The sequence below is a fragment of the Lytechinus variegatus genome, chromosome 14 (assembly GCF_018143015.1).
Source record: "Lytechinus variegatus isolate NC3 chromosome 14, Lvar_3.0, whole genome shotgun sequence".
Lineage (NCBI taxonomy): Eukaryota > Metazoa > Echinodermata > Echinoidea > Temnopleuroida > Toxopneustidae > Lytechinus > Lytechinus variegatus.
Genome location: NC_054753.1, coordinates 25,333,366 through 25,343,468, shown reverse-complemented (window position 1 = coordinate 25,343,468; position 10,103 = coordinate 25,333,366). Strand labels below are relative to the sequence as shown.

The following is a 10,103-nucleotide window of genomic DNA, read 5'->3' as shown; positions in this document are numbered from 1 at the left end:
GGAAATTAACATTATTTTTTGCATCGCAGGAACAAGTTTAAATCTTGGATGGATGCGTGTGTGATGGGCCATCAAAACATGGAAACTGTCTTTTTCCAAAGCTGATAAGGTTCAAGATTAAACCTGATGTGAACGCGCATCTGGCCAGCATTAGAAACTTGTGGATTGCAGGAACGGTTCAGTTTTAAATCTGTGTGGATACATGTGGTAGCGATTTTTTTTACCCGATTCAACCAGAGGACCAACTGCGTAAGGTCCTCTCTGAGGCACTGGCGGATCCAGGGGGGGGGGCAAAGCTGGCCCGTGCCCTCCTTTTGAGAGACACAATTAGAATTTAGAGAGTCAAAAGGGGCCTAAGCTTTCGATCCTAGCAGAATCTTCGGAGGCAAAATGACAAACATATAAAGTGGAACAACCATAATATAGACCACAGACATTCAACAGCAACACTGAAAACAGGGAGACAAAAGGGGCATTAGTGAGAAGAGATGACCAATCAGGTTAATGAAGGGGATGAAAGAAAAGGAGTATGCAGACACAAAGGGAAGTTAGTGTACTGTAAGTAAGGCCAAAGAAAGACCTCAAGCCTAGAGGGATTAAGATATGAGGCAGGCAACATCAAACAGGATCTGGAACAAAACAGTGATAGAGGGTGTGAGGAAGAGATGAATAACAAGAGAATTAGTGAGAGGTGGGTCAAACAGGTAACAAAGAAAGGCATAAAAAAATTAGAATTAGAATTTGTAACGTAAAAATGCTGTTAAAACAGAAGTTTGCCCCCCCCTTGAAAGTGAAGACTTTTTCTACTCGTCAAACATTTTCGTGGAAGAATATCAAATTTTTTTTTTTGGCTTGTCAAAATTTTCCTCCTAAAAATGTGCCCCCCCCCCCTTATGGGAAATCCTGGATCCACTCCTCCTGCTCTGAGGGACCTAATAATGAGGATACATGCCTCAACAAAGGGCACTAGCTAACCAAGTGGGAATCGAACGTGTGATGTGCCATCAAACCATGGAAACATTGCTTTGAGATAAGACTTTGTGCAAATGCTCATCCGAAGGGTCATGAAGACAGTTCAAGATTAAATCTCAATGTGAATGTACTCTCAGCGCTGAATCCAGCTGACTGGCCATTGCACCAATGGACACTGTGTTTACATTGCTGATACAATTCAAGATTAAATCATGTGTGAATGCACTCCCAGTGAAACTGACTGGTCATGGTACCAATGTAAACTGAACCATATTTTGCATTGCAGTCCTAGTTCAAGATTAAATCTTATGTGAACGTTGTGGCCCAGTGGATTAGTCTTCCGACTTTGAAACAGAGGGTTGACATAGGTTTGACATCATAAAAGATTCCTTAAGAAGCTGTGTGCGCTATGAATGCCTAGCTTAGCCGGGTAATATAGGAGCTCTTTGAGCACCTAACAAGGTGGATATATGTGCAATATAAATATCCTATATTATTATTATAATAATAGTATAGGCATATTTACCCAGGGAAGCCACTTCAGTTCTGACAGCAGGCCCTGTTATTATTACCCCAGCCTTAGCTGGGCTGCCTAGGTGGTACCCATTCACCTCACCTGGGTTGAGTGCAGCAGAATGTGGATGAATTTCTTGCTGAAGGATATTACGCCATGGCTGGGATTCAAACCCACAACCCTCTGTTTCAAAGTCCGAAGACTAATCCACTGGGCCATAACGTTCCACAATATATCACCCAATTGTTTCAAGAACGGGCTTGGGAACATTTCATGAAAGGAAATAAAATACTGGAATACATAATATTTTGGTTGTGTACAGTTCTTTATTTAACAGACAGTACTTCAATACAAAAAAAAAACATTAAGTACACAGACCACATAGAAGAAGCCACTCCCAGAACCTCTTCCTCTTTTTGTAGTACATTTTAATTCTCTTTGCTGAAACCAAGAGGTACATTTACTTCCATACTTGCTTAAGTAATTTTTTTTCTAGTCCCCCTAGACATATTCAAACCAAAAACACTCAACCTTCTGGCATACCATAACAAATCTTAGCCTTTCATCATACAATTAATTTCACAAATAATTATTCTATGATGATTGCTAAGTTTTATGTTACAGAGCCCAGAGATAAGATTCCAGTTTCATGAAAGACTTGTTATAGTAACAAATGCACATTTTCTCTGACAAGTTCACTGTCGTCCAATCAAATCGATTTGATTTCAGTAACTTAAAGCTGTTATTGCAAATTTGTTATTACAGCAAGTTTTATGAAGTGGACCCCAGATCTAAAATACATGACCAACCTCGTAGAGACCTGTGTGGAACAGTTAATTGCGGAACCTGAACATGTTCATGATTATATTCATAAATCATGAAGTAATTAATTCGTTGATCTTCAGTATAATAATTATACCAATACCAGCCGCACAGAAACGTTGTTAGCGCCAACAGAGCACGAACAGTCGGCCTGGTCACATCTTTCAGATGTAAATAATACGTTGTGATATTAGGCATCACTGCCATATAACCGGTTGTAACAGGTCCTCTGTTAGTGAATTGTTAGTACTAACAACAATTTCTCTGCTGGGCTGGTCCTGGTAAGAAACTCCTTTGTTAAATGCATCCAATGAAGTTTACCCCCCCCCCTGATTTTTGCACTATACATGATTCAGACATCAACATAAATAATACACCCTACACAATAACCTATCCTTTATAAATAAATGAGTTTTCGTAATATCAGGTTAAATATATTCCACAACGTGAATCAGCACCATAGATGTTATTTGCAGATGACAAAATCAATGAATCCTAGCAAGCTTAGTCCTCCTAGGGCGCCCTCACCGCATCTTACATCACAAATCCTGTCTCTAGATTCCTACGTGAAAGATGCAGCTCTGATTTCTGGTAAGGCGCCTAAATACATTGTAAACAGTAGATTCTTTATCAATTTCAATTCTAGACAGGAAAGCGTTGAAGCACTCTGGCGGTTTCACAAGCAAATACTGCCCTCTATCCCTACTACTATTTTTATTTTTTTGCTTCGTCTGCATTATTTAAGAGTGCAGCATTAACATGATCTGCTTTTAAAGTCATTTTTAGTACAAGGCAAGTAATACAATCCTACAAATTGCTATGCACATACATTGTATCTTTGAACAAGCCAAGCTCTAGAAGACAAGATTACATCACCTAATATGCCTAACGTAAATATTTGTCAATATCCTACATGCAACTTTCTTTTCTTTTCAGCATCACCTTCATATGTCAATAAATATATACATGTATTTAAGTTTCCGCTATTGCTTTGATGCATGACAATTGCTTACCATATCCACGCTCAGTCAACCTAAAAACAAGTTAAACATTCAGAAGCCTGGTCAAAATGATTTGCTTGAATTATGCCCTTTTCCTCTTCCCCAAACTACGTCAGAATGCCCAAAGTACATAAAGATAAATACATGTACTGTATCACAGAAGGTTGAAGAAGTACTTGTCTTGGCCCTGCCAATAGTCACTCACAGGCAAGATGCCATTCAACAAATATACCTCTACCATACTTATCAAAATTTCCTCGTAAAAGTATTCCCGTTCTGGTCATTACATATTCCAAATACAACGATTAGGTGTTCTTGTATAAAATTATGCAGCATTTGTAATAAAACCTGAGGTGTCCTTTTCTGTTTTGTTTTTTTAAACCAGCATTTCAATATGCCAATGAGCGAATGTTGTGAGGTATTGCTATTTAAGGCACCAATGGCGGCCAAGTTCTGGCATTGAATAGTAACAATATAAAAGATGAAGGCTATCACACATATAGTGCTTACACGATAATGAAATCACAGTGTTACTCATTGCTACTTACGTCTTAAAGTATTGAACAAAAATTACATATATATATGATCATGTGGGAAGAACTTGGATTGTGAAAAGCATCTTTTGGTAGACAAAATAGGTTAATCTGGATTTGCATCACCTTATAAATCTCAAGGCACTAAAATCTAAGGCAATTTGGTGTAAACAGGGCAAAATCTGCTGTAATGTACGATCATCATTACACATTAAATATCTAACATCTTGCTCGCATTGTTTAAGAATTATCCAACTGCACACAAAATATATGTAGAATAATTCTTCTTAGATTAATCAATGACTCCTTCACTTTCAAGATTTTATCTACCTTCAGTGACTAACATAGTTAAATATTGATAAGCATTGCATCAGATTTTTAAAATAATACAAGTATCAACAGCAACATCAAACATAATTGTCAGAGTAGTCATCTTGATTTTGAACGTCTTGGTCCCCCCTCCCCGACCGTTTCCCTCTTAAATTTCAACCATAATAGTTCCAGCATACACACACATATAGTACTTAACGATAACAGAATATACAAAATACATACATTAAATAACAAGGCAAATATTCAAAGATGAAACACAGACGAGACGTGTATATATGTTTTGTAATCCATTTCTGCTTGTAAAGAAAAACAACGTAGTAGTTGCTATATACATTGTACATAGAGTATAAAAAACATTCATACAAAGGACTTTCACATGTCAATCGTGATGGGTTGGCGATAATAAATTATATAACAGCACCAGATTGTAAAAGGTTTTTGTTTCTAATCTAATGATACCCTTGCTACCTACTACAGCAAATTGCCATCAACCATTTAGTACCTGGCATGAAGTCACATCAGTTATTACATATTTTGATCAAAGCAGCATGAAATTCGACTTTCGAGGGTTTCCACAAGCAGCCATGTTGGAGGATGAAAAAAAACAACAACCTGGGGCCTGTTGCATAAAACTTTTTACCTGAGAAAACTCTGGTAAAAACTGAAAACTAAGGTTAGTCTGATTTCTGCCATTGACTTTAACACATGGCAAAAACTCCGGTAAAAACAACCTGAGTTTTCTCAGGTAAAAAGTTTTATGCAACGGGTCCCCTGTGAATCAAACTGATCAATCATTATTTTCTATGATCAGACATATTTCTGATACTTCAAGCATAAAATTAGAGCTCCAATTATCAATTCCACGTTTAAAGTATAAAGGTATTTGCTTCTGCCTTCATAATGAGGTACTAAATGGTTGAGAATGTACTTGCAGCACGTGCAATATGAAGTCTTAAAAATCAGATAAAAAATACTCTTATTTTTAAAGAATGATATAAAAAGGTCAAAGATTAAAATAATGCTGAATGTACAAAATTTGTACATTTTCAAGGTCAGGGCAAACACAAAATGCTGATATTAAATTCCATGCGGAAATAATTTCGAAAATGCTGATCACAATTTTGTTTTATATTAAAGAAATATTCTGAGAGTTTTTTTAATAATCAATAAGCCAACAAAAGTTGTATATCAAATCTGCAAAAGCATCATCAGAGGGCAAATAAAGAGTATTCCTGAAAGAACACCTAAATTTGGCAGTCATGATCCTAAAACACAAAAAGTGGATAATTTCCACATAGTTTTAAGCTCAATAAACACAAGCCAATTAAAATGTCTACAAATATGTTCATGAAATTCTTTTAAAAATGGGTCGTACCTCGGGTTTAAAAAAATATAAGAAACTCCTACATATTCAGAAAGTTTTATATTTTCACATGAATAATGTGGGCAGTGTTGTAATAACATCAATTGATAACCCATTACATATAATCATAGGTTTCTTATAAAAATGTTGTTCATACAATTTCATATTTTTAAATACACCATGATAAAAGCACCTTCTCAATATAATAGATGTCTCTATTAGAAAAAATGCAGATTTTTGCCCCAAAATGATCTATAAGAATCACAGCTATAATTACATGTTAAAACACTTGGGACAAAGCTTACCCCCAAATATATAAATACATGATTGTTCGTTTATAAAAAAAAGGGAATTTAGTATCTTTTTAAAGAGCTTCTGGTAAGATTAGAAAGGAGTATAAAAGATATCATCAAAATTCACAGTTTTCTACATTAACACCATCTAGTGCTTGTTGATATAGGTTTATTACAGATGAAGGATTATCGTCTATTTGAATTTCTAGGTCTTTGACACACGCTTCTACTCCTTTGTTGTATTTGGTTCCAGTTAAGATCTCAACGTCAGGTGGTGTACCTGTATGATGAGAAAAATTGAAAGAAACATAAAAAGAATTGAGTGTAAATCTCCACAACCACAACGGTTCACCAAAAGTTCATTATTGTCACTAGTGCCATCACTAACCATCACAATCGTCGTCATAGTCGGAGTTCCTTGAACATTCCAAATCATAAGAACACCAACATCATTATCACTCACCACCATCATCTTCACCACGATCACCACCACCATGATCACCATCACAACCATTACCTTTACTATCATCACCACAACTAACCATGGAAATCATTACCCATTACCACAACCACCATCAACCCTACCATCACCATCACAATGACGATCATCACCATCAACCACAACCACCAACACAATCATCATCACCATCATCACCACCACCACCACCACCACCACCACCACCATCATCCTTATCATCATCATCACCATCATCACCATCATCATCACCATCATCATCAACATCATCACCACTACCATCATCATCACCATCATCACCATCATCATCATCATCACCATCATCACCACCACCATCATCACCATCATTATCATCACCATCATCATCATCATCACCAACATCATCACCATCATCATCATCACCATCATTACCACCATCATCACCATCATTACCATCACCATCAGCATCACCATCATCATCATCACCATCATCACCACCACCATCATCATTATTATCATCATCACCATCATCACCACCGCCATCATCATTATAATCATCATCACCATCATCACCACCACCATCATCACCATCATTATCATCATCACCATCATCACCACCATCATCATTATCACCACCACCATCATCACCATCATTATCATCATCACCATCATCACCACCATCATCATTATCATCATCATCACCACCACTAATCACCACCATCATGTAAGTCCAGGCAGTTGCCAGCCTTGGCCTTGGGCCGAGTCCCTTGTGCAAAGTCTATGGGAGAGGGCTTTCTCTACCGGCCTCTTGACTCCACTGCATCCCTGTTCCCTACCATCACCATCATCACCACTACTAGCACCATCACAATCCTAGATTCTGAATCTACAATGTCTTACCTAAGAATAGAGCTCCTTTGACATTCAACATCCTAAGTACTCCAGCAGACTGGCCTATTACCACATCTTCATCATCGACTAGCAGTGTACCATCACGCCCTTGTCTACAAGAAAGAAATCAAACACTAGCTTGTAGTTTATGTGGTAAAGAATGTGGCTGCCAAATTTCAGTGTGATCGCACAAACGGCGGCCAAGATCAGAAGGGGGGGTGGGCCATCATGGCCCCCACCCCCAAGCAAGTCGTCAATACATCTCAAATAGCCCAGTCCTTTTAGGGTTAACCCATTTCTCATTGGAATGGGTCATCCTTATGTGAAAGCCTACAGAGTATTGGAATTACAGAATTCAGGAGTCTAACCGGTTAACCCATTGTCTACTGGCTCTGGGTTGTCCCTATACAAAGCCTCTAAGAATTACAGAACTTGGGGAGTCGACAGGTTAACCCATTGACTACTAGAACTGGTTTATCACTCATTACAGAGCTCAAAAGGTTAACCCATTCCTTACTGTCACTGTGTCCCTGTACAAAGCTTATGGGGATAAGAGAATTCCGGAAGCCAATTGTTAATCAGTTTCTTCCTACCTTGTAATTGTAATGTTATGTTCTGCACCGTCATCTATCCTGATTGTTGATGCTATGTTGGCTTCCCCGCTTCCAAGCTGATAGCTGTATAAACAAAAGCAGATGGCACTATTTAAGAAGCTGATGAAGACCCCACTGGAAATAAGCTTTCAAGTTTTTGTGGCATCAAGGTTGGATTAGGGAGGGGTTCAGGATGGGGGAAGGGGAAAGAGTATTGTAAAATGTGATGTGATATAGATACAAAATATTTACTGTCCGTTAATCGTCATTCATAATTTAGATAGATTTTTATAGACTTTCATTTCCAATCAGTACATGAACTCACTTTTAGCCAACTTGTATATTGTATCATCACTAAAATGGAAGATGGCAAAAATATTAATGCATTGCCAGAGGGTTCTGGTGCCACATCAGGAAATTAATTCTATTAACTCTTCATGCGTTCACCTGTAAACCCCCGTGTGTTGCATTATTTTAGCAGTGATCCCCTCTACGCAGTATAATACACTCTGTTATTTAGAGTGAATAACTTTTTATCTGATCATTTTGAAAGAAAATGTTGTGTAGCAAACTTGTAGAGTGTTTCCTGGGTTATCCCATTTCATGTACATGTATAACACCCATTGTTGTTTTATGGTAATTTGGCAAAATAATATAAATCAATAATGAATAGATGAAATAAATGAAGAATCTATGAAACATCTCTGTTAATTCTGTAAAGCGCTTTATAAATGTTGTAGATTGTTATCATTATTAATAGAATTAACACAAAATGGGATTCTATGGCTAATTTCGAATTCGATGTTAATGGTTTTAAAAGCGATATTGATAGACTTAACCCTAAAAAGACTGGGGGAGGCTGATTCAGCCCCCCCTTGACATTTTTTGCGATAAACCCGCTGCGCAAAATTTTTTGACCGCGTCGCTCGCTGACTTTTTACTTTAAAGTCTCGCGCAACTTTTGAGACCAAAATTGTGACCCCGGGTACGCGGTTCCAAAATTACGCAACATTTTGTAAGTGCATGCAGACCCAAAATTACTCAAAAATGTGAATTTGTGTACAAATCCAATGCAAATAGTGTTCTTAGCCAAAATTCATAAATGTATCATTATTTTTTCTTTTACTGCTCAAAATCAATTAATTTTATCTTGTTTATGGTCAAAATAAAGTCCCCGACAATTTCCATTGAAAAAACAATAAAAAACAAAAAGTCGAAAAACAAGGAAATACATAAGAAATTTAGAAAACAATAGAATACATAAGAAAATAAATTTGATTTTGAATTTTTTTTTAAATCAATTTGATCAGATGCCTATCTAGAGTATGTGAAACAAAAATTAGCCTTTCAGGGGCATTATTTTATTAATTAGAGCAAACTTATGATTTTACGCATAAATTATCACAATTAATGAGACATGAGATTTTTTGGCGAATTTGATGTTATAGTTTTGTAGATAATGCCATAGGTAACGCGTGTGCCAATTTTCGTCGCGACCACGCGATCAACATGCCGAGATCATAAGGGGGGGTGAACCAGCCCCCCCCCCCAGTCTTTTTAGGTGTTGAAATAGCCCAGTCTATTTAGGGTTAACACAAAATGGGCATCTATGGCTAATTTCGAATTCAATGTTATTGGTTTTAAAAGCGATATTGATAGACTTAACACAAAATGGGCATCTATGGCTAATTTATAAATGTAAATTATTATCATTATTAATAGAATTAACACAAAATGGGCATCTATGGCTAATTTATAAATGTTATAAATTATTATCATTATTAATAGAATTAACACAAAAGGGGAATCTATGGCTAATTTCAAATTCAATGTTATTGGTTATAAAAGCAATATTAATAGAATTAACACAAAATGGGCATCTATGGCTAATTTATAAATGTTGTAAATTATTATCATTATTAATAGAATTAACACAAAATGGGCATCTATGGCTAATTTCACGTTCAATATTGTTGGTTTTAAAAGCAATATTTTGTTGTCCCAATGTTCTCACATATTCTCTTTCACTATTGATTCTTCTACCGATCCCACTCCTTTCTAAATCTTCTTCGTCCTTGATAATGTGATTTGTGTGAGGTAAAAAAAAAAACAGATCTTACCTGAAAACAATGTATCCATCATGAAGACCAACAGCAATAAAATCTTGCCTCTCACCAGCAGATCCTTCAGGCTACAAATAAAAAAAGAAATACCAGTAATATATCATCTTGCCATCAATCTTGATATACATTAATGTTAAACAAGAGTAGTTGATACGTAAATAAAAGAAACATTTCTTTTCAGCTATGGGGCAATTCCATTAGTATGTTCAAC

At 36.6% G+C, this 10,103-nt stretch overlaps 1 protein-coding gene across 1 annotated transcript in view; it reads right to left on the bottom strand.

Annotated features, from left to right (window-relative positions):
• Nucleotides 1-5,883: 5,883 nt before the first annotated feature.
• The window catches only part of LOC121427289 (basement membrane-specific heparan sulfate proteoglycan core protein-like), an 83,901-nt gene continuing 79,681 nt past the window's right edge, over nucleotides 5,884-10,103 (bottom strand). The window contains exons 70-73 of the mRNA XM_041623627.1: nucleotides 9,890-9,960; nucleotides 7,770-7,853; nucleotides 7,186-7,289; nucleotides 5,884-6,111 (exon numbers count right to left, since the gene is read on the bottom strand). Coding sequence (XP_041479561.1) covers nucleotides 5,948-6,111; nucleotides 7,186-7,289; nucleotides 7,770-7,853; nucleotides 9,890-9,960 — 423 coding nt within the window. The 3' untranslated portion in view covers nucleotides 5,884-5,947. The remainder of the gene's footprint in view (nucleotides 6,112-7,185; nucleotides 7,290-7,769; nucleotides 7,854-9,889; nucleotides 9,961-10,103) is intronic.